Source organism: Ranitomeya imitator, chromosome 5, assembly GCF_032444005.1.
Source record: "Ranitomeya imitator isolate aRanImi1 chromosome 5, aRanImi1.pri, whole genome shotgun sequence".
In the NCBI taxonomy this organism is placed as follows: Eukaryota; Metazoa; Chordata; class Amphibia; order Anura; family Dendrobatidae; genus Ranitomeya; species Ranitomeya imitator.
In genome coordinates this window covers 271073515-271099623 of record NC_091286.1, presented here as the reverse complement: position 1 = coordinate 271099623, position 26109 = coordinate 271073515, and the positions used below count along the sequence as shown (strand labels likewise).

At 43.1% G+C, this 26109-nt stretch overlaps 1 protein-coding gene across 1 annotated transcript in view; it reads left to right on the top strand.

Annotated features, from left to right (window-relative positions):
• Nucleotides 1-26109, top strand: part of HDAC2 (histone deacetylase 2) — an 85078-nt gene that overhangs the window by 4610 nt on the left and 54359 nt on the right. Inside the window, exons 2-3 of the mRNA XM_069726158.1 lie at nucleotides 14593-14705; nucleotides 14963-15080. Coding sequence (XP_069582259.1) covers nucleotides 14593-14705; nucleotides 14963-15080 — 231 coding nt within the window. The remainder of the gene's footprint in view (nucleotides 1-14592; nucleotides 14706-14962; nucleotides 15081-26109) is intronic.

The following is a 26109-nucleotide window of genomic DNA, read 5'->3' as shown; positions in this document are numbered from 1 at the left end:
ACGTGTGGATTCGTGGGTCGAGATAAAAGAGCAGCCAAAGGTTACATTTATATTTAATCGCCTTAAGGGCACTAGACAAAACATTTGATACAAGTTATTGCAATACAAGTTATAGTGTTCTACTTTCATATTTTCTCTTTATTAAGAACTAAGCCGCACCAATAGGAGGTAATTAATCCTTTAGGATTCTCTTGATTTCCTAGTGAAAAAGCATTATTTGGCTCAAACTTATCCTACAGTCTATATGTGTTTTGACTCGATACCCTTAATTCTCCATCATTTTTCCTCCAGTACACCTAATATTTCAAAATTTATAATTACAGTTGATCCTCAGTAATCTTATTCAGCTGACTATACCTTAATATTTGTTTATTATAAGGGTAAGTCCTGTGTTTTGACTACTGCCACCTTACACCATTGCTTCTTGATCTTGGCACGGCTTGTATATTCTTTAGCTCTATTAGGCTAATATGGTCTTCCATCATACTTTATTAGCCATAATATTACATTAACCTAATTTTAGCACCCTTTAACATAACATCTTGTTTTCTCTTTTACATTGTGACCTAAATCTATATATACATATCCAATATACTATATCCCATTTAGTGTCTTATTTTAATATCTACCTACAAGAATCGAACCTATTCTTATCTACTCCATTCTAAAATGAATAATAGTGCAGCAAAAGCTAAAACCAATACTGCTTCAGTGAATAAACCACCTAAAACTCAGAGAGAAATACTCAGCATCAATCTTATTGTAACCCCTCAGAGGATCAATCTAATACCATTAGTCCATCAAAATCAAGATCTCCTCTTAAAAGGGAAGAAAACAAACCACATCCTAACAAATATGTCTCTCGCTTACAGCAAAACGGCTAAAATTGGAGGTCCTTCAAAAATTCAATCGGACACCCTCCCCTTAAACCCTTTAATAAAAAACACACAGACACAAACAAAAACTTACATCCAAAATTTTCAATAAATCTTCAGTCGAGGATATAGACCTCTCGATATCCATTAAAAGAAAAGATCCGGGTGACTGGGGTCATAAATAAATATTTAGAATTGAGAGTCCTCAGTGGTTGATACCTTTTAATGGCTAAATGAAAAGATGGTAATAAATTGCAAGCTTTCGAGACTACTCAGGCCACTTCATCAGGCAAAGACTAAAAGAAATTCTGAAGAATCACATATTTATACACAACATAGTATAAAAGGAAAAAAAAAAACATGGTTTAAAATTGAGAGTCATAAATATACCTTTTCTCAAGAAGTTTCTGAGGATGAATATGATGACTCCTCTCCAAACTTAAGCCCGGATAAAAACCGTTTAAAAAAAAAAAAAAAAAGACGGACTCCTCCTCTCCTGTAGTCAATAAAAACAAGGAACTCCCTATGCCTGGGAAAAATAATGCAGAGGCCTACATGTTGGACCTCGCTAATCAGATCAATTAAAATATGAAGCTAAGTTTTGAGAAGCAAGCAGAACTTTTTCAATCTACTTTAGACCTTTTCAACACAAAATTGGAAGACCATGAAAAAAGAATAGTTGCAGTTAAGAACAAAACACATGCTTTTTAGGGGAAAATTGGACGTAAATCAAGAACTCCATAAACTCAAATCCAAACTAGAGGACTGCAGTTGTAGGAACAACATAAAAATTTGTGGAATCTCAGAGAATATTACTCCCAATAATCTCTGATTATGTTAAATCACTTTTCAAAAAACCAGAACCATCTCTATCTAACTCCGAACTGACAATAGAATCCCCCGTTCAGCAAATATCCCAACAGACTCTCCGAGAGACACTATACTATGTGTACATTTTTTTAATACCAAAGAGAAAATTCAGAACTATATTAAAGAATATAAAACATTTCCTGAACCATATAGCCATCTAAAAATCTTTGCAGATCTAAAGACACAATCAAAGCCCAAAAGTCATTTCGAGAAATAACTACCTCTCTCAGGAACATGGAAATCCCCTACAGATGGGGTTTCCCTCTGAAACTACTGGTATTTTTCAAAAAGAAAACTTTCCCCCTCTACTTACCTGAAGATGCATCCAATTTCATCTCTTTAAAGGGAACCTGTCACCCCCAAAATCGATGGTAAGGTAAGCTCACAGTCATCAGGGGCTTATCTACAGCATTCTGTATTGCTGTAGATAAGCCCCCGATGTAGCCTGAAAGAGGAGAAAAAGAGGTTAGATTATACTCACCCAGGGGCGGTCCCGTTGCGGTCTGGTCAAATGGGTGTCTCGGGTCTGCTCTGGCGCCTCCTATCTTCATTCCATGACGTCCTCTTCTGATCTTCAGCCGCGGCTCTGGCACAGGCGTACTTTGTCTGCCCTGTTGAGGGCAGAGCATAGTACTGCAGTGCGCATGCACTGGGCCTCTCTGACCTTTCCGGCGCCTGCGCACTGCAGTACTTTGCTCTGCCCTCAACAGGGCAGACAAAGTATGCCTGCGCCTGAGCCGCGGCGTGAAGACCAGAAGAGGACGTCATGGAATGAAGATGGGAGGCGCTGTTCCGGACCTGAGACACCCATCGGAGCAGGACCGACCCTGGGTGAGTATAATCTAACCTCTTTTTCTCCTCTTTCAGGTTACATCGGCGGCTTATCTACAGCATTAGAGAATGCTGTAGATAAGCCCCTGATGATGGTGGGCTTACCTCACCATCGATTTTGGTGGTGACAGGTTCCCTTTAAAAGATGCCTCCTACCTGAAATCCTATCCTCCTTTCAATGACAAATGTTAAAACTCATAAATCCTATTGGATTCTGTTTATATTTTAATTAGCTGCTTGATCGTAGCTAATGCTCCCCACACATTATAATATATCTTAGTAAGTCTATTTGCTAGTCTTTTATACCATATTGGCAATGATCACCAGTATTGTCTCTCTATTACCAAATATGTATGCATAAAATTTTCTTTAAACAGAACATACCGGTATATTTTTTCACGTGTTACTTGAGGTTGCTACCTCACGAACTCCTTCCACGGACTTTTCCCCCCAAAAAAGAAGTAGAATCCACTAGCGTGTAGGCTTCCTCATGAGAACTCCAGTTTAGTGTATTACCGTATATACTTGAGTGTAAGCCGAGATTTTCAGCCCACTTTTTTGGGCTGAAAGTGACCCTCTCGGCTTATACCCGAGTCAGTGTCGGTGTGGGGTTGGCGGGTGAGAGGGAGCGGCGGCTGTGATATACTTACCTGTTCCTGGCGCTGTCCGTGCATGTCCCATGGTCTCCAGGCAGCGCTTCCTCTGTTCAGCGGTCACGTGGTACCGCTCATTAAAGTAATGAATATGCACGCATATTCATTACTCTAATGAGCGGTACGTGACCACTGAACACAGGAAGATGCTCCCGGAGACCATCTGACAGTGAGAAACTGCCAGGGACCGCGCCGGGAGCAGTTGAGTATATCAGGGGAGGGGGAGCATTGCGCGATGGTCACCTTCCTGCTCTGTCTTCCGTCCTCTGGCTGTGACTGTTCAGGTCAGAGGGCGCGATGACGCGATTAGTGTGCACGCTGCCCTCTGCCTGAACAGTCAGTGCCAAGGATGGAAGACAGAGCAGCGCGCAGCGATGGAATGTGGAAGGTGACTATCGCAAGTGCTGGGGGCCTGAGCGAAGAGAGGTAAGTTATGTGATTTTTTTTTTTTTTTTTTATTTTAATCGCAGCTACAGCAAATGGGGCAAATGTATGGAGCATCTTATGGGGCATATATGAGGAGCATCTCTTGGGGCCCCTAATGTGTGGAGCATCTCATGGGGCCACAATGTATGGGGCATAATGTGTGGAGCATCTCATGGGGCCCCTAATGTGTGGAGCATCTCATGGAGCCACAATGTATGGGGCCATAATGTGTGGAGCATCTCATGGGGCCATAATGTGTGGAGCATCTCATGGGGCCACAATGTATGGGGCCATAATGTGTGGAGCATCTCATGGGGCCATAATGTGTGGAGCATCTCATGGGGCCATAATGTATGGAGCATCTTATGGGGCCATAATGTGTGGAGCATCTTATGGGGCCATCAACCTTTATGCAGCATTGTATGGGGCAAATGTTTCTATGGAGCATCTTATGGGGCCATTATTAACCTTTGTGCAGCATTATATGGGGCATATTTTAATATGGAGCATCTTATGGGGCCCATCATGAACTGTATGGAGCATTATATGGGGCTCCTGGTTCAATATGGATATTCAAAAACACTTAACCTACTGATGTCTCAATTGATTTTACTTTTATTGGTATCTATTTTTATTTTTGACATTAACCGGTAGCTGCTGCATTTTCCACCCTAGGCTTATACTCGAGTCAATAAGTTTTCCCAGTTTTTTGTGGCAAAATTAGGGGGGTCGGCTTATACTCGGGTCTGCTTATACTCGCGTATATACAGTAATTTGTTCTACATGGTTTATTTTTTATTATACTTCTGATTTTGTTAATTGTTATATTAAGTCTCTTTTTGGATACTTTTGATCACCATATACATAGCAATTATAACTTGAGGGGTACATTCCCAGTACATATAAGTATTTTTGCATTTAAATTCTCAATCTACAGTTTATCACCATGAGCATTAAACTTATGTCTTATAACGTACGGGGCCTAAACAGCCCTAATAAAGAGTTCACTTTATGGAGAAAAATTAATAACTCACACGCTGACCTAATATGCTTACAAGAGACCAGATTTCTGAAGGATAACCACCCCAAATTTTTCCATAACAATTTTCCATACATTTTTTGAATCTACTAACAGAAAAAAGGCAGGTGTATCTAATATATAATTGCCTAGAATACTACTTCCTGCAATTTGTGCCAACTTCCGTGGCTTTGTCCGGAGCTAATGTCTGGAGCTAATGTCCGGAGCTAAAGTCCGGAGATAAGTGACGTCAACAGTGTCCAGTGTCTGATTGGTTGCCGCCTGCTGCGAGCGACCAATCAGAAACGTGCCGTACTGTGACACACTCCGCCCGCCATTTTGGTGTGATTTTTGAATTTTTACCTCACAGCAAGTTTCTACTGCGTGGAGGCGGGCCCAGTGACGTTGCTCTTCAAGCTCCTGCCGAATTTCGTCAAAAAAATGATAATACCATTTACCAAAACTATATATATTTAGTTGTGAAGTGGTTCAGTGACATTTTCACACCAATTTTGAACTTTTGTTTGGTGTTTTCTCCATATACTGCCTATTATTTTTGTTCTTTCTTACTATTATTTATTAATTGTATTATTCTTACATTTGAATAAATAAAGTATATATGGATTCTAGACTCCCGATTCTTTAGAATCGGGCTGCCATCTAGTCTAATATATAATTGCCTAGAATACTACTTCCTGCAATTTGTGCCAACTTCCGTGGCTTTGTCCGGAGCTAATGTGCGGAGTTAATGTCCGGAGCTAATGTGCGGAGATAATGTCCGGAGCTAATGTCTGGAGATAAGTGACGTCAACAGTGTCCAGTGTCTGATTGGTTGCCGCCTGCTGCGAGCGACCAATCAGAAACGTGCCGTACTGTGACACACTCCGCCCGCCATTTTGGTGTGATTTTTGAATTTTTACCTCACAGCAAGTTTCTACTGCGTGGAGGCGGGCCCAGTGACGTTGCTCTTCAAGCTCCTGCCGAATTTCGTCAAAAAAATGATAATACCATTTACCAAAACTATATATATTTAGTTGTGAAGTGGTTCAGTGACATTTTGAACTTTTGTTTGGTGTTTTCTCCATATACTGCCTATTATTTTTTTTGTTTCTTACTATTATTTATTAATTGTATTATTCTTACATTTGAATAAATAAAGTATATATGGATTCTAGACTCCCGATTCTTTAGAATCGGGCTGCCATCTAGTTAACAATAATAAAACATTCCATCTCATTTGATTTTATTGACGAACACAGTGACACTCAGGATAGATACCATATCTTGATTTGTCAAATGAATAACACAACACATAGTTTTTAGATAGATGACTAAAAAAAGTTAATTTAATCAGGAAAGGCGACTTAATTATGTCGGGAGACTTTAACATAGTTCCTGTCGGCCACTTAAACTCTTCGTCCACAAACCGTTACCTATCTACTACCCTCAACAATTGGCTCTTTAAAAACGAACTCTTCGACCTATTCAGATGTATCAATACCACATCTAGGGTATTTACTCACTTTTCAGACACCCACCAATCCGCTTCACGTATCGACTTATTTATTATGTATATAAAAATGTCAGAATTGAATCTAAAACTTTCTCCGACCATTCTCCAGTCTCAGGTGAAATAATTTTGGGTCCCTCTTTAACCCCTTCATGACCTTGGGATTTTCTGTTTTTCCGTGTTCGTTTTTCGCTCCCCACTGTAACAACCCTGCCGGCATCACTGCATAGCCTTCCATTCCCCACCTGCCTATTACATCTACTCACTCACCCAGTGCCATGCTGTGAGATCTGTCTGCTGCTGGTTTCATGCCATGTGCTTCATGGTGGCCTGCTCTGTGTACACTTCCTGGCTGTGTGCATAGGGGGGCGGCGCCAGCCACTCCGGATTCTTATTGAGACTGTGTGCACTGCACACTGTGACTGTGACTGAGACTGTGTGTACTGCAGGGGTCAGTATTGGGACCTGTTCTCTTCAACATATTCATTAATGATCTGGTAGAAGGTTTACACAGTAAAATATCGATATTTGCAGATGATACAAAACTATGTAAAGCAGTTAATACAAGAGAAGATAGTATTCTGCTACAGATGGATCTGGATAAGTTGGAAACTTGGGCTGAAAGGTGGCAGATGAGGTTTAACAATGATAAATGTAAGGTTATACACATGGGAAGAGGGAATCAATATCACCATTACACACTGAACGGGAAACCACTGGGTAAATCTGACAGGGAGAAGGACTTGGGGATCCTAGTTAATGATAAACTTACCTGGAGCAGCCAGTGCCAGGCAGCAGCTGCCAAGGCAAACAGGATCATGGGGTGCATTAAAAGAGGTCTGGATACACATGATGAGAGCATTATACTGCCTCTGTACAAATCCCTAGTTAGACCGCACATGGAGTACTGTGTCCAGTTTTGGGCACCGGTGCTCAGGAAGGATATAATGGAACTAGAGAGAGTACAAAGGAGGGCAACAAAATTAATAAAGGGGATGGGAGAACTACAATACCCAGATAGATTAGCGAAATTAGGATCATTTAGTCTAGAAAAAAGACGACTGAGGGGCGATCTAATAACCATGTATAAGTATATAAGGGGACAATACAAATATCTCGCTGAGGATCTGTTTATACCAAGGAAGGTGACGGGCACAAGGGGGCATTCTTTGCGTCTGGAGGAGAGAAGGTTTTTCCACCAACATAGAAGAGGATTCTTTACTGTTAGGGCAGTGAGAATCTGGAATTGCTTGCCTGAGGAGGTGGTGATGGCGAACTCAGTCGAGGGGTTCAAGAGAGGCCTGGATGTCTTCCTGGAGCAGAACAATATTGTATCATACAATTATTAGGTTCTGTAGAAGGACGTAGATCTGGGTATTTATTATGATGGAATATAGGCTGAACTGGATGGACAAATGTCTTTTTTCGGCCTTACTAACTATGTTACTATGTTACTATGTTATGTTACCTCCCTAAGGTGCTTCTGGCCAATAGCCTTGAGGCCTCTGATACTTAAGGCATCCTCACCCATTGGAGGATGCCTGAGCAAACTAGTCCCCTCAGTTAGCATTTGCTACTGAGCTGCCAGGTCGTGTGTTTCCTGTCTCTGAGGGCTGCACTATTGCAGGCCTTCATCTGTGTTCTGTTTGTGTATCCGTGTCCGTTCCTGTCTGTACTCTGGTCTATGTCCGTCCCTGCTCCTTCTTTGTCATTAGTCATTTCCCACTCAGCTGTGTGTACCTCTGCCTTATCTTTCTGCTCTGTTCGCCACTGTCTGTGGCTCTGCTTCTCTCTGCTCCGTTCTACCACAACCTGTGGCTCTGTGTCTCTCAGCTTTTCTCTTCACTCTGCTCTCTGACCTTGCTCCGCTCTCTGTGGCTTTGCTCTACGGCTCCGCTCCTTGCGGTTCCACCTGGCACCGCTCCTTGCGGTTCTATGTCTTTAGCTCTTGGCTCCGCCTCCAGCGTTCTCGCTCTTGGCTCTGCCTTCAGCGTCTCCGCTCTTGGCTCCGCCTCCAGCGTCTCCGCTCTTGGCTCCGCCTCCAGCATCTCCGCTCTTGGCTCCGCCTCCAGCGTCTCCGCTCTTGGCTCCGCCTCCAGCGTCTCCGCTCTTGGCTCCGCCTCCTGCAGCTCCGCCCTTGGCTCCGCCTCCTGCGGCTCCGTCCTTGGCTCTGCCTTCTCCTTCTCTGCTCTGCCTTCTCCTTTTCTGCTCATAGCTCCACCTTCTACTCGTACTCCGCCTCCTGCGATTCAGCTTTTCTTCCACTCTTGCTCTATCTTAATTCTGCAACTTTCCCTACAGGTCTCTACCTGTTGCTTTATATTCTCCAGTCTGAACAGGTTCTTACCGGTTTCCACACATCCATCTGAATACCAGGTCCTACCAGAGTATCAGTCCTGTCTGCCAGTGCCAGCCGTGCCCGCCTGAGTGCCAGCCGCGCCCGTCTGCCTGCCTGTATCTCTGTCAAGCCAGTCCGCCCGTCAGGGCCTCTGCCATACCCGTCTGTCAGCCAGTGTCACAGCCGTGCCTGCCTGCCCGTGTCTTGTCCCCGGTGGGATCAGCATCCACAGTCCGACTCCACCCTGGAGTGGTACCTGGTAGCTTCCTATTGCACAAGTCTGACCTCCCCATCAGAGGCTCCAACGAACACCTAGGAAGCTACTTAGTTACGCCCCTTCCAGGGAAGTTCGGTCGGTGGTCCAGTGGGGCCACACCCCCAGGAGCCCGCGCCAACCAGTCTCGGCGCGAGCGTTACACCCTCCTTCCCAGAGCCATAACTTTTTTTATTTTTCCGTCAATATGGCCATGTGAGGGCTTATTTTTTGCAAAACAAGTTGTACTTTTGAACGACATCATTGGTTTTAGCATGTCGTGTACTAGAAAACGGGAAAAAAATTCCAAGTGCGGTGAAATTGCAATGACTGCTTTTTTGTTGGTGGTTGTTAGCCGGATAGAAGGGGCATATAGATGTGTAATTCCAAGAGAACCTTTGGTGTGCGTGCTGGGCTACGTGGAAGAGATAGCTGTGGATAACAAGCTGAAAATAACAATCATCAGACTACTATACATGGCTCGGAAGGTCTTAGCCAGAAATTGGATCAAAGAGGAACCTCCCTCGAGGGGAGAATATCTTAGATATGTGAAGCAGGTCATTACCCTGGGAAAAGGTGTACAGTCATGGCCAAAAGTATTAACACCCCTGCAATTCTGTCAGATAATACTCAGTTTCTTCCTGAAAATGATTGAAATCACAAATTGTTTGGTATTATTATCTTCATTTAATTTGTCTTAAATGAAAAAACACAAAAAGAATTGTCCTTAAGCCAAATTGGATATAATTCCACACCAAATATAAAAAAGGGGGTGGACAAAAGTATTGGCACCGTTCGAAAAATCATGTGATGCTTCTCTAATTTGTGTAATTAACAGCACCTGTAACTTACCGGTGGCACCTAACAGGTGTTGGCAATAACTAAGTCACAATTGAAGCCAGTGGACATGGATTAAAGTTGACTCAACCTCTGTCCTGCGTCCTTGTGTGTACCACATTGAGCATGGAGAAAAGAAAGAAGACCAAAGAACTGTCTGAGGACTTGAGAAACCAAATTGTGAGGAAGCATGAGCAATCTCAAGGCTACAAGTCCATCTCCAAAGACCTGAATGTTCCTGTGTCTACCGTGCGCAGTGTCATCAAGAAGTTTAAAGCCCATGGCACTGTGGCTAACCTCCCTAGATGTGGACGGAAAAGAAAAATTGACAAGAGATTTCAACGCAAGATTGTGCGAATGTTGGATAAAGAACCTAGACTAACATCCAAACAAGTTCAAGCTGCCCTGCAGTCCGAGGGTACAACAGTGTCAACCCGTACTATCTGTCGGCGTCTGAATGAAGATGGACTGTATGGTAGGAGACCCAGGAAGACCCCACTTCTTAGCCCGAGACATAAAAAAGCCAGGCTGGAGTTTGCCAAAACTTACCTGAAAAAGTCTAAAACATTTTGGAAGAATGTTCTCTGGTCAGCTGAGACAAAAGTAGAGCTTTTTGGGCAAAGGCATCAACATAGAGTTTACAGGAGAAAAAAAGAGGCATTCAAAGAAAAGAACACTGTCCCTACAGTCAAACATGGTGGAGGTTCCCTGATGTTTTGGGATTGCTTTGCTGCCTCTGGCACTGGACTGCTTGACCGTGCGCATGGCATTATGAAGTCTGAAGACTACCAACAAATTTTGCAGCATATTGTAGGGCCCAGTGTGAGAAAGCTGGGTCTCCCTCAGAGGTCATGGGTCTTCCAGCAGGACAATGACCCAAAACACACTTTAAAAAAGCACTAGAAAATGGTTTGAGAGAAAGCACTGGAGACTTCTAAGGTGGCCAGCAATGAGTCCAGACCTGAATCCCATAGAACACCTGTGGAAAGATCTAAAAATGGCAGTTTGGAGAAGGCACCCTTCAAATATCAGGGACCTGGAGCAGTTTGACAAAGAAGAATGGTCTAAAATTCCAGCAGAGCATTGTAAGAAACTCATTGATGGTTACCGGAAGCGGTTGGTCGCAGTTATTTTGGCTAAAGGTTGTGCAACCAAGTGTTAGGCCGAGGGTGCCAATACTTTTGTCTGGCCGATTTTTGGAGTTTTGTGTGAAATGATCAATGTTTTGCTTTTTGCTTCATTCTCTTTTGTGTTTTTTCATTTAAGACAAATTAAATGAAGATGATAATACCAAAGAATTTGTGATTGCAGTCATTTTCAGGAAGGAACTGAGTATCTGACAGAATGGCAGGGGTGTCAATACTTTTGGCCATGACTATATATCAGAAAAGAGGGAAGATGGGCCTGTTCGGAAAATTGTGGACGCCTTGGTTGGAACTAGGCTAGGGGAGGTTAAGAGAAGTAAGGCCTGAGGAGGGTTCGCCTATATATTTAAGGTACCTTCACACATAACGATATTGTTAACGATATCGTTGCTTTTTGTGACGTAGCAACGATATCGTTAATGAAATCGTTATGTGTGACAGCGACCAACGATCAGGCCCCTGCTGGGAGATCGTTGGTCGCTGAATAAAGTCCAGGACTTTATTTCGTCGCTGGACTCCTGCTGACATCGCTGGATCGGCGTGTGTGACACCGATCCAGCGATGTCTTCACTGGTAACCAGGGTAAACATCGGGTAACTAAGCGCAGGGCCGCGCTTAGTAACCCGATGTTTACCCTGGTTACCATTCTAAAAGTAAAAAAAAACATACATACATACATACTTACCTACAGCCGTCTGTCCTCCAGCGCTGTGCTCTGCACTCCTCCTGCACTGGCTGTGAGCGTCGGTCAGCCGGAAAGCAGAGCGGTGACGTCACCGCTCTGCTTTCCGGCCGCTGTGCTCACACAGACAGTACAGGAGGAGTGCAGAGCACAGCGCTGGAGGACAGACGGCTGTAGGTAAGTATGTAGCGTTTGTTTTTTTTTACTTTTAGGATGGTAACCAGGGTAAACATCGGGTTACTAAGCGCGGCCCTGCGCTTAGTTACCCGATGTTTACCCTGGTTACCGGCATCGTTGGTCGCTGGAGAGCGGTCTGTGTGACAGCTCTCCAGCGACCAAACAGCGACGCTGCAGCGATCCGGATCGTTGTCGGTATCGCTGCAGCGTCGCTTAATGTGAAGGTACCTTTAGGCCATGTTCACACAGTGCGTTTTTTACTGCGGAACCGCAGCGGTATTGCCGCTGCGGTTCCGCAGCTGTTTTCCATGCAGGGTACATAACAATGTAACCCTATGGAAAACAGTCACGGCTGTGCACATGATCCGGAATTTCGTGTAAAAAGCCGCGCAGAATAGCTGCGGGAAAAAAGAAGGAGCATGTCAATTCTTTTTCCTGAACCGCAGCGGTTCTGCACCCATAGACCTCCATTGTGAGGTCAAAATCGCAGTAAAACCCGCAGATCAAAAATATATCTGCGGGTTTTACTGCGATTTGATGTGCAGAACCGCTGCAGCAGGAAGTGCGGGGGAGCGGGCGGAAGTGCGTGGGCGGAGTGTGGCTGCCCCCCCGTGCTCCGATCCTGCCCCCCCGTGCTCCGATGCCCACCCCCCGTGCTCCGATGCCCCCCCCCAGTGCTCCGATGCCCCCCCCCCGTGCCCTAATCTCCCCCCCTTATACTTACCCGGCGTCCCGGTGTCCGTCCGGCCGTCTTCTCCCTGGGCGCCGCCATCTTGCAAAATGGCGGGCGCATGCGCAGTGCGCCCGCCGAATCTGCCGGCCGGCAGATTCGCTCCAAAGTGCATTTTGATCACTGAGATATAACCTATCTCAGTGATCAAAATAAAAAAAATAGTAAATGACACCCCCCCCACTTTGTCACCCCCATTGGTAGGGACAATAAAAAAATTAAGAATTTTTTTTTTTTTTTTTCACTAAGGTTAGAATAGGGGTAGGGGTAGGGGTAGGGTTAGGGGTAGGGTTAGGGTATTTTCAGCCATTTTAGCCCTAAAAAGCTTCCCAGGAAACACACAGTCTCTGCATAGAAAACAGGATCAAAAAACGCCTCAAAAAACGCATCAAAAAACGCATCAAAAACGGACCAAAAAAAGGACCTGCGTTTTCTGCCAAGAGCTGCAGTTTTTAAAAAAACTGTCCTGAAAAAAAAAGGATGGAAATCCTGAACGTGTGAACATACCCTTACAGTGTATTCGTTTACAAATAAAAGTTATTGTATATGGTTAATGTATATAATACTACAGCATATGTTAAGAGGAAAGAGTGAGCTGTCTAAAAGGGAAGGAGGGGGGCGGGTTGGGTAAGGGGGGTTAAGAGTGGGGAAAATGGAAATTTATGTCTTAATGTGAAATGTTTTATTGGGCTCTTATCTTTAATAAAAAAAAAGTCAAATTTCTTAAAATATAGAATTAATTAACTATCATAAAGAGAAAAATCGAACCACCGCAATTGTGGTTTTTCAGACATCACACCTTCCTAAACAAACAAAAAGAAATGCAATAAAAAGGATCAAACATATCTACCCCAAAGTGGCATCAGTAGAGCTGTCGGCAAAAACAAGCCCTTATATAATTCCAGCAATGGAAAAATAAAAACTTTAGTTTTTTATTAGATTATTTTTAGTATACAAACTCCTTAATTTTTTTTTCACCACTTGAATAAAAAGAAAAAAAAAGTCTGCTGTGCTGGAGAATCAAGTTTCCCATTCATGTTTGCTGCACAATTAAAAAAAACATAAAAACAAACCCCCAAATCTGTCAAATTGTTTTTTTTAACCATTTCATCCCACTTGGATTTTTTTCTTTGATTAACATGAGTTAATGAGAATGGGAGTGGAAAAAAATGAAACACAAAAATGAAAAAGTTGAAAGGATAAGCTGAAAACATGTTGGGAGATGCCACTAGATAATGACCCAAAACACATAGGTTAATCAACTAAAGAAGAGTTGGAAAAAAATGATTTGTGTTTTGTAATAGTCCTTTCCTTGCCTGTGCACGGAAGACATTCCAGAAATCTTGTTTGGTGGAGGCGATTGCTGTTAAGGGGGATCTGTTGTATTACATTTTAATTGTTTGGGTTTTTTTCCTGCTTAGTGGATGTTTACTTGGTGTGCTTAATAAAAGACATAAACAGTACAAGACCTGGTTACTCTGCCTTCTGCTTGTGATGGGTTTCTTCATGGCTACTCTTAGGACAGGAGATTCTGCAAAGGAGAAAATGGCCTTCTTGCAAGACCAACTTTCCTTTAGTTTTGGAGTGTTTGCATCTAGTGTCTAAGACATCAGTTCAAGGCCAGGCCATTTATTCCTTTTCCTGAGCATACAAAATTTTCGTGCTTTTTTCTTATTTCATTCTTTGGGAGATCTTGGTTAGAAACTAAAGGAAATATGTGTCTGTTTTACAGGGCAGTTATTTCAACTTGGGTGGAGCAATTTGAAGCGCAGGCACACTTTGCTTTGAACGTGTTAAGGACAAGGCAAAACGATATATTGTGTATATGATGGTAGCAGAGCAAAGAACGCCTGCTGAGGTCTGTGCTTCAACCGCACAGACATGGGATTCACAGCTGTGTGGAAGACGTAGAACGCGTCATCCACGTCAATCAAGGCAGGAGGAGACGGCAGAGAACGACCTGCGATGCCCATTAGACCGGCCATGTAAATTGGCATGCAGCGCAAGAGGGTTCTAAACCATATTTTTAGCTATGCAGGAGGAAATGGTGCTTATATACAGATCGCTAGACTGCGGTACATAAGGAGTTAAAAATGCTGCCTTCAGTTTATATTGAGAAATCCTGCTGACATGCATTGGGGGCCTGCATGGGCCGTTCCATGTTATGTATTGGCTTAAATGTGTTTGGTGAATGAGCTATGTACTACATAATTCTGAGAAACAAATGTTTACTTTTTTTTTCTTTAGGCGACATTGGAAATTACTACTATGGACAAGGCCACCCAATGAAGCCTCATCGAATACGAATGACTCACAATTTGCTTCTGAACTATGGACTGTACAGAAAGATGGAAATATATGTGAGTGTATGAAAATATTATTCTGTAATGTTGCCCTTAGATGAGTATTTTATAATTGGATACATGGGTTTTCCCCAATTTCTACCAATTTGGAAAAGAAAGGTGCAAAGTATTTAGCGTGGTTGGACTTTTACCTTTTGGGATGGGTGCAAGCTTTTTTTTTTGTCTAGAATATTTGTATGCACACCACTATTTAATGACACATAAATGCACCCTTCTTGCCTTTGTGACTTATTTTACCCTGTTCTCTTCCTTAGCGTCCTCACAAGGCAACTGCTGAAGAGATGACCAAGTATCACAGCGATGAATACATTAAATTTCTACGATCTATAAGACCAGACAACATGTCAGAGTACAGTAAACAAATGCAGAGATGTAAGTCATCTATACTTTTTCCTATGTGTTGTGATAAAGACCTTGTCTTTACAGGAAAAGTACAAGAGCTATTCTATGCAAAATTGCAAAGATTCATTAGGTTTTCTGTTATAAATGGGTCCCTTTGTCTGCAGCCAATCTCAATTACTAAATGTATATCTCAATGCCAAGAATCAATTGAAAAGAAATATAATATAGTAGATGGCCCGTCTAAATATTGCTAATCTCTTTGCATTACAACTAATGTTCCCAATGCCATTGTGGAATACATATCTGAACATCTCACAGAGCACTGTTCAATCCATCATCCAAAAATGTGCAAGTGCAAACCTAGCAATGCATGGCTGTCGCACCAAAACTGATATCTCAAGCAAGTATAGCACTAATTAGACAAATAGCCAAGAGGCCTGTGGTCACTGGAGGAGCTGCAGACATCTACAGCTCTCATGGGAGAATCTGTCCACAGGACAACTATTAGTCGTATACTCCACAAATCTGGCCTTTATGAAATAGTTACATACACATACTGGCCAACGATCATGTTATTAAACCGCTTTGAATCAAAGAGTGTTGTAGTTTTTAAAAAATTACCATTTTATTAACATATATTCCAACAGACAAAACATACAGTTAAAATAGTGCCTCAAAACCGCTAAAATACTGTATTAATAGGTAAGCGTAAGGAATACATAAATCCAGGAAAAAATTCAATTTTATCAGTTTCCAATTCTTAGTAAATAAGATTATCTATAATTGTTAAAGTGCTAGTGTAAAGCTTAAAGCATGAAAGTGGCAGCTAGATGTATCAATAATAATATCCACATACCATGTACGAGCAAAAAACTAGCATCAAAATATGCAGGTTTGAATGGCTATATGCTAAGCCAACTTTTTCAAAGAAGCCCCACCAACAGATCAAGGAAAGACCATAAATCACGCTGGATTAGCAGTGTTTAACGCTATAATAGCCGTATTAGATAAAAGGGTTAAATAAATCACAGTGTGACTGCAACCCTACTGACATTTCAGATTATCCGATATAAAGGGTTATAAAGGCTGGGTTATATGTTTACACTTTATGAAATAGTGGCAAGAAGAAAGCCTATTTTTTAAAGCAATCCATAAGAATTCCAGTTTGCAGTTTGCTTAAAGCCATTTAGTGGACACCTCTAACGTGGAAGAAGGTGCTCTGGCTAGATAAAACCAAAGTAGAATTTTTTTGTGCAAAATACAATATGCTATATGTGGTGGAAAATGAACCCTAAAGATCACCTTGAAAACACCATCCCACTGTCGAGCATGGTGGTGGCAGCATCATGCTGTGAGGATGCTTTTCTTCAGCAGGGACAGGGAATTTGGTCAGAGTTGATGGGAAGATGGAATGAGCTAAATAAAGTGCAACCCTGGAGGAAAATAGGCTGCAAAAGACTTGAGACTAGAGCACAGGCTCGCCTTTCAGCAGAACAATAACACTAAAGATACTGCCAGAGCAACACTGGAATGGTTTAGATCAAAGTATATTCACGTGTGTGAATGACTCAGTCACAGTCCACACCTAAATGCCATTAAGCATATATGGCAAAGCTTGAAAATTGTTATTCACAAACGCTCTCCATCCAAACTTTATGTATATGTGTATGACCTTGTCTGCTGTGCTGCTCATTGTTCAGTGGTTTACTGAGCAATCAGTGGGGATCTCAGGACCTGGCCCCCCACTGATTAGCAGGCATATTTAAAAAATACAAACTTACATTTTTGTTACTTTTTAACGAAGTGACTATTGTGGGCCTAGGGACTCTCCACCACTGTGCTACAAGAGCCATAACTTATTTTCCATTGTTATGGCATATGAGGGCTTATCACTTTTTTTAAAATCTAAATACCGTATATACTTGAGTATAAGCCGACCTGAGTATAAGTGGAGATCCCTAATTTTGCCACAAAAAACTGAGAAAACTTAATGACTCGAGTATAAGCCTAGGGTGGAAAATGCAGCAGCTACCGGTAAATGTGAAAAATAAAAATAGATACCAATAAAAGTAAAATTAATTGAGACATCAGTAGGTTAAATGTTTTTGAATATCCATATTGAATCAGGAGCCCCATATAATGCTCCATACAGTTCATGATGGCCCCATAAGATGCTCCATATTAAAATATGCCCCATATAATTGTGACGCCCAGGAGACCGGGATACCCAGCACCGGACCAATGGAGTCTGTCTCTTGAGGGGGGATGTCACGGGTGGCTTGACCCGGTGCTGTGGCCTCAGGCAATGCACAGTGTAAGGGGTATCATGAGGGGACAGGCACTTACTTGATCAGCAGCAGGTTCTCCCAGCGGTGACGATCCTGATCCTGGATAGATGGCTATTGTCCAAATGAAAGACTGAGGCACTGAAACGTTTAACCAGTTTACTTTAACATAAAAGGATTTACAACCAGTCCTGTCACCGGAGTCTGTATGGGAACTCTGAGTTACTTTGACCCTGCCGGGGTCTTCGCCTCTTATTGTGCGCAATTTCTGTGTGGCCCTGCTGCTGTATGTGAACTGGCTGCCGGCCCAATCTGTCCCCTCCGGGTCCTGGTTCGACGGGCAACCCGAGTCCTTTTATCGGTTTACCCCCTCTGGGAGTACCGCTGAACTCTGTGTCTGTTGCTGCGTCCGACCCTAGTGAAGCTGATATCACCTCACGTTTTTCCGGTTGCTGTATTATATATAATGAATACAGCCACGGATCCGGTATCCGTCTTTGCGCCTGTTCTGGGTAGTGATTAATGCTACCCGGTTCTCACAATGTCCTTTTTCTCTATCCCTCTTCTCCTCAGGCCGGTGATTTAGGCCTGGTAACAGTCACAGGGCTGTTAGAGATTCAACTGTATGACCTCTCACTTTCAGCTCCTTAGCCCAACTGCCATTTCTTCTCTCAGACCAGAATGGATCAAGGGGAGTTTCTGGAGCTCCCCCTTCTGGCCGGAGGTGGTAGTGCAGTCTTGCTATTTTAGTATTTGTACTTACTGTCAGTAACTATTTTTGTGGCAAATACCCCTAGGGGTGCCACATAATGCTGCACAAATGTTGATTATGACCCCATAAGATGCTCCATACAGACATTTGCCCCATATAATGCTGCACAAATGCTGATTATGGCCCCATAAGATGCTCCATAGAGACATTTGCCCCATATAATGCTCCGCAAATGCTGATTATGGCCCCATAAGATGCTCCATAGAGACATTTGCCCCATATAATGCTCCACAAATGCTGATTATGACCCCATAAGATGCTCCATAGAGACATTTGCCCCATATAATGTTCCACAAATGCTGATTATGGCCCCATAAGATGCTCCATAGACACATTTTCCCCATATAATGCTCCATACAGTTCATGATGGGCCCCATAAGATGCTCCATATTAAAATATGCTCCCAAATAATGCTGCACAAATGTTGATTAACCCCATAAGATGCTCCATACAGACATTTGCCCCATATAATGCTGCACAAATGCTGATTATGGCCCCATAAGATGCTCCATACAGACATTTGCCCCATACAATGCTGCACAAATGCTGATTATTGCCCCATAAGATGCTCCATAGACACATTTGCCCCATATAATGCTCCACAAATGCTGATTATGGCCCCATAAAATGCTCCATAGAGACATTTGCCCCATATAATGCTCCACAAATGCTGATTTTGGCCGCATAAGATGTTCCATAGACACATTTGCCCCGTATAATGCTCCACAAATGCGGATTATGGCCCCATAAGATGCTTCATAGAGACATTTGCCCCATATAATGCTCCACAAATGCTGATTATGGCCCCATAAAATGCTCCATAGAGACATTTGCCCCATATAATGCTCCACAAATGCTGATTTTGGCCGCATAAGATGTCCATAGACACATTTGCCCCGTATAATGCTCCACAAATGCTGATTATGGCCCCATAAGATGCTCCATAGACACATTTGCCCCATAAAATGCTGCACAAATGCTGATTATGGCCCCTGTTGTGAATTCTGCTTTTGGGCTCCCTCCGGTGATTGTAGGTGGTAGTGCAGTTGTCCCTGAAGGGCAGTCTTGGTCAGGTGTTTCTGCTGATTGCAGTTCTGACTGGGGTATTTAGGTGTGCAGGATTCATTAGTCCTTACCAGTTGTCCATGGTTCTGGGAGGAGTAGGTTCTCTGTCTGGTTCCTCCTGCCTTGCTGCTAAATCAGCAAAGATAAGTGTTTGGTTTCTTTTTCTGTGGCACACATGCTGTGTGCTAATAATTTTGTGCTATTCATTGTTTTCTCTTGTCCAGCTTAGATTGTGTCAGTGTTTTCTCAGTCTAGTTGTATTCTCAGGAGTTGCAGATATACGCTCCACATCTTTAGTTAGATGGTGGAGTTTTTTGTATCATCTGCTGTGGATGTTTTTTGGAAGGGTTTTAATACTGACCGCTTAGTATTCTGTCCTATCCTTTCCTATTTAGCTAGAAGTGGCCTCTTTTGCTAAATCCTGTTTCCTGCCTGCGTGTGTCTTTCCTCTACTACTCACAGTCAATATTTGTGGGGGGCTGCCTATCCTTTGGGGTTCTGCTCTGAGGCAAGGTAGAATTCCTACTTCCATCTATAGGGGTATTTAGTCCTCCGGCTGTGTCGAGGTGTCTAGGAATTGTTAGGCACACCCCACGGCTACTTCTAGTTGCGGTGTTAAGTTCAGGATTTGCGGTCAGTATAGTTTCCACCAACTCCAGAGAAAGTTCCATGCGGCTCCAAGGCCACCAGATCATAACAGTAGGAGTCTACATTAAGCAATGCTGGATTCCCAGATTCCAGGGAAAATGCCCAATCCTGTGGATCGCCATGCAGCAGGGAGATGATGATTTTAACCTGCTGAATGGAATCACCAGAGGATCGAGGTCTCAGAGCAAAAAAACAGTTTACAGTTGTTTTTAACCCCTTCATGACCGGGGGATTTTTCGTTTTTCCGTGTTCGTTTTTCGCTCCCCTCCTTCCCAGAGCCATAACTTTTTTATTTTTCCGTCAATTTGGCCATGTGAGGGCTTATTTTTTGCGGGACGAGTTGTACTTTTGAACGACATCATTGGTTTTAGCATGTCGTGTACTAGAAAACGGGAAAAAAATTCCAAGTGCGGTGAAATTGCAAAAAAAGTGCAATCCCACATTGGTTTTTTGTTTGGCTTTTTTGCTAGGTTCACTAAATGCTAAAAATGACCTGCCATTATGATTCTCCAGGTCATTACGAGTTCATAGACACCAAACATGACTAGGTTATTTTTTATCTAAGTGGTGAAAAAAAATTCCAAACTTTGCTAAAAAAAAAAAAAAAAAAGTTGCGCCATTTTCCGATACTTCTAGCGTCTCCATTTTTCATCATCTGGGGTCGGTTGAGGGCTTATTTTTTGCGTGCCGAGATGACGTTTTTAATGATAGCATTTCGGTGCAGATACGTTCTTTTGATCGCCCGTTATTGCATTTTAATGCAATGTTGCGGCGACCAAAAAAGCGTAATTCTGGCGTTTCGAATTTTTTTCCCGCTACGCTGTTTAGCGATCAGGTTAATACTTTTTTTTTAATTGATAGATCGGGCGATTCTGAGCGCGGCAATACCAAATATGTGTAGATTTGATATTTTTTTTATTGATTTATTTTGATTGGGGCGAAAGGGGGGTGATTTAAACTTTTATGTTTTTTTTTATTTTTTCACATTTTTTTAAACTTTTTTTTTTAACTTTTGCCATGCTTCAATAGCCTCCATGAGAGGCTAGAAGCAGGCATAGCACGATCGGCTCTGCTACATAGCAGCGATCTGCTGATCGCTGCTATGTAGCAGAATTGCACGTGTGCTGTGAGCGCCGACCACAGGGTGGCGCTCACAGCGACGGGCAATCAGTAACCATAGAGGTCTCAAGGACCTCTATGGTTACCATTCACAAGCATCGCCGACCCCCGGACATGTGACGGGGGTCGGCGATGACGTCATTTCCGGCCGCCCGGCCGGAAGCGGTAGTTAAATGCCGCTGTCTGCGTTTGACAGCGGCATTTAACTAGTTAATAGGTGCGGGCAGATCGCGATTCTGCCCGCGCCTATTACGGGCACGTCAGCTGTTCAAAACAGCTGACATGTCCCGGCTTTGGTGCGGGCTCACCGCGGAGCCCTGCATCAAAGCAGGGGAGCCGGCATCGGACGGTATAGTACGTCCGATGCCGGTAAGGGGTTAACCCCTTCATGACCATGGGATTTTTCGTTTTTCCGTGTTCGTTTTTCACTCCCCTCCTTCCCAGAGCCATAACTTTTTTATTTTTCCGTCAATTTGGCCATGTGAGGGCTTATTTTTTGCGGGACGAGTTGTACTTTTGAACGACATCATTGGTTTTAGCATGTAGTGTACTAGAAAACGGGAAAAAAATTCCAAATGCGGTGAAATTGCAAAAAAAGTGCAATCCCACACTTGTTTTTTGTTTGGCTTTTTTGCTAGGTTCACTAAATGCTAAAACTGACCTGCTATTATGATTCTCCAGGTCAATACGAGTTCATAGACACCTAACATGACTAGGTTATTTTTTATCTAAGTGGTGAAAAAAAATTCCAAACTTTGCTAAAAAAAAAAAAAAAAATTGCGCCATTTTCCGATACCCGTAGCGTCTCCATTTTTCGTGATCTGGGGTCGGTTGAGGGCTTATTTTTTGCGTGCCGAGATGACGTTTTTAATGATAGCATTTCAGTGCAGATACGTTCTTTTGATCGCCCGTTATTGCATTTTAATGCAATGTCGCGGCGACCAAAAAAACTTAATTCTGGCGTTTTGAATTTTTTTCCCGCTACGCCGTTTAGCGATCAGGTTAATGCTTTTTTTTAGTTGATAGATCGGGCGATTCTGAGCGCGGCGATACCAAATATGCGTAGATTTTATATTTTTTTTATTGATTTTTTTTGATTGGGGCGAAAGGGGGGTGATTTAAACTTTTATATTTTTTTCACTTTTTTTTTTTTTTTTTTTACTTTTGCCATGCTTCAATAGCCTCCATGGGAGGCTAGAAGCTGGCACAGCACGATCGGCTCTGCTACATAGCAGCGATCTGCTGATCGCTGCTATGTAGCAGAATTGCACGTGTGCTGTGAGCGCCGACCACAGGGTGGCGCTCACAGCGACGGGCGATCAGTAACCATAGAGGTCTGAAGGACCTCTATGGTTACCATCCTGACGCATCGCCGACCCCCGATCATGTGACGGGGGTCGGCGATGACGTAATTTCCGGCCGCCCGGCCGGAAGCGGTGGTTAAATGCCGCTGTCTGCGTTTGACAGCGGCATTTAACTAGTTAATAGGTGCAGGCAGATTGCGATTCTGCCCGCGCCTATTACGGGCACATGTCAGCTGTTCAAAACAGCTGACATGTCCCGGCTTTGATGCGGGCTCACCGCGGAGCCCTGCATCAAAGCAGGGGATCTGACCTCGGACGGTATAGTACGTCCGAGGTCAGAAAGGGGTTAAAACTCAAAAATTTGGACCTGTCACCGAAAAACAAATCAGGAGTAGGAATCTTCGGCTCTAAAGCAGGAGTCTGAACAATATAATCAGAAATACCCTGTACCCTAGCAGCAAGCTTGTCTACACGAGAAGCTAATTCCTGAACATCTATGCTAGCACAAAACTCCTCAGCCACCCAGAGATAAAGAGGGAAGAGAAGAAAAAACAGACTACAGAAAAAAAAAATGGCTCAACACCTTTCTTCCCTTTTTCTGAGATGCATTTAACTCATTATTGGCCAGTTATACTGTTATGATCTGGTGGCCTTGAAGCCGCATGGAACTTTCTCTGGGGTTGGTGGAAACTATACTGACCGCAAATCCTGAACTTAACACCGCAACTAGAAGTAGCCGTGGGGTGTGCCTAACAATTCCTAGACACCTCGACACAGCCGGAGGACTAAATACCCCTATAGATGGAAGTAGGAATTCTACCTTGCCTCAGAGCAGAACCCCAAAGGATAGGCAGCCCCCCACAAATATTGACTGTGAGTAGTAGAGGAAAGACACACGCAGGCAGGAAACAGGATTTAGCAAAAGAGGCCACTTCTAGCTAAATAGGAAAGGATAGGACAGAATACTAAGCGGTCAGTATTAAAACCCTTCCAAAAAACATCCACAGCAGATGATACAAAAAACTCCACCATCTAACTAAAGATGTGGAGCGTATATCTGCAACTCCTGAGAATACAACTAGACTGAGAAAACACTGACACAATCTAAGCTGGACAAGAGAAAACAATGAATAGCACAAAATTATTAGCACACAGCATGTGTGCCACAGAAAAAGAAACCAAACACTTATCTTTGCTGATTTAGCAGCAAGGCAGGAGGAACCAGACAGAGAACCTACTCCTCCCAGAACCATGGACAACTGGTAAGGACTAATGAATCCTGCACACCTAAATACCCCAGTCAGAACTGCAATCAGCAGAAACACCTGACCAAGACTGCCCTTCAGGGACAACTGCACTACCACCTACAACCACCGGAGGGAGCCCAAAAGCAGAATTCACAACAGGCCCCATAAGATGCGCCATAGACACATTTGCCCCATAAAATGCTGCACAAATGCTGATTATGGCTCCATAAGATGCTCCATAGACACATTTGCCCCATAAAATGCTGCACAAATGCTGATTATGGCCCCATAAGATGCTCCATAGACACATTTGCCCCATATAATGCTCCACAAATGCTGACTATGGCCCCATAAGATGTTCCATATAGACATTTGCCCCATATAGTGCTGCACAAATGCTGACTATGGCCCCATAAGATGCTCCATAGACACATTTGCCCCATATGCTGTTGCTGCGATAAAAAAAAAAAAAAAAAAAAATCACATACTCACTTCTCGTCGCTCAGGCCCCCGGCACTTGCTATAGTCACCTTTCCCCGTTTCACCGCTGTACGCACTGAAGTTCAGGAAGAGGGCGGCGCACACACTAATTGCGTCATCGTGCCCTCTGACCTGAGCGTCACTGCAGAGGACGCAGAAGACGGAGCTGCGATGGAACGCAGACAGGTGAATATCGCGCAATGCCCCCGTTATACTCACCTGCTCCTGGCGCGGTCCCTGGTTCTCCGGGCGCCGGCAGCTTCTTCCTGTATTGAGCGGTCACATGGTACCGCTCATTACAGTAATGAATATGCGGCTCCACTCCTATGGGAGGGACATGCAGGGACCGCGCCAGGAGCAGGTGAGTATTATTATTATACAGCTGCCGCTCCCCCTTCCCTGCTATATGTTCCATTTTGAGTTCCATAAACCTTGAGAATTGTTTATTAAAGAAGCACTTCCATCAGTTTGTATCCTCTTAATATATTGCAATCATCATATTGTATAGCTTGGTCATTTTGCCTTTCTATCCATCTAATTCTTCTCTTTTCTCTAGTTTGTGTAGAAACGGTAAGTCTTTTTTCCCTGAAATGATCATTCCCTTTTTTCAACATCTGACCCAACTGCTCCCTCCTTCCCCACTGCCTGGGACTTTTGCTGTGACTTATGAGTCATACAGGAAAAATTGACCTCCTGTTTCTACATGGAGCTTAGAAGGAGTCAGCTAGTCAGTTTTTAATGATGTGATGTAATAGACCTAATGGAAAAGAGAATTATCTGAGTAGAAAGGCAAAATGAGCAATTGTAAGTACACAGGGCTATATAATATATGATTGCGATATAATAAAGAAGCAGTCTCATCAAAGCTTTTATCCTCTGAATATATTGCACTCACCATATTATGTCACTCTGTACTTACAATGGATAATTTTGCCTTTCTATCCAGATTATTCTTCTGTTTTCTTCTCTATGTAATAACAGGTAATCTCTTGTCCCTGCATTTATTATTCCCCTTTTCAATTCCTGACCCAGCTGCTCCCTCCTGCCATAGAATTTGCAGTGACTCCTTACTTGTACAGATAAAATTGACCTCCTGTTTCTACATAAAGCTTAGAAGTAGTCAGCTGGGTAGTCTTTGATCACGTAGTGTCGTAGACCTAATGGAAAAGAGAAGAAATGACTGGGTAATAGTACAAAATGAGCAATTGTAAGTACACAGTGCTATATAATATGATTATTGCAGTTTATTAAGCGTTTAAAAACATTGATGGGAGTGATTCTTTAGTTTATCTTTTTTCTTGTGTGGAATGATCAAAAACTGCTTTTCTACCAATATCTATTTATGAAGGTGTTCACCATGTGGGATAAATTCTGAATTCTTTTTATTATATGAATTATGAGTTATGTATTACCAATTCTATTTATCTCACCATCTCTGTATCCCAAATGTATGGTGCTTTCCAGTATATATGCTGTCAGTACTGTAAATGTGCAGTTTTACAATTTACTATTTTTACAGAGTATATAGCATGCTATGAATTGTGTTCCATTTTCCCGCTACATATAAGGGTGCATTCACATTGCATTTAGGCACCCGTTCAGTGGCCTGCCACAAAGCTGGACCTATGTGCCTAAGGGGCCATAGACTATGATGGTGCCGACAGAGCAAACGTGTCATTTTCGGTAATGTACGCCTACTAGAGACGGACACTTGACGTAGTAGACTCCATTTGGGTGTCCGCCTCCGGTAGGGGTATACGCCCGAAAATGGTGCATGGCAGAGTGTCAGCACCGTTATAGTCTATGGCCCATCAGAGCAGACATCCAAATCCTGTTTTGCGGGGGCTTCGGACATAAGCCCCAATGAGACCACTGAACGGGTGACTGTCCGCTGTGTGAAAACACCTTAATGGGCATTTCCTCAGCACAATCACATGCATTGTGCTGTAATCTGAAAATCTGCAATAATTGCATCCAATATGAACTTGACTTCAGAAAGCTTCATTTTGAAAGGTGACGTTCCTGATCCTTAACCCTTGCATACTTTGAATATTCGTCACGCTATGCATTATTCATCTAAAAGCTGTGGTTAGCAGTAGGTTAATCTCATTTCTATCATGTTATGTACAATGAGTCGCC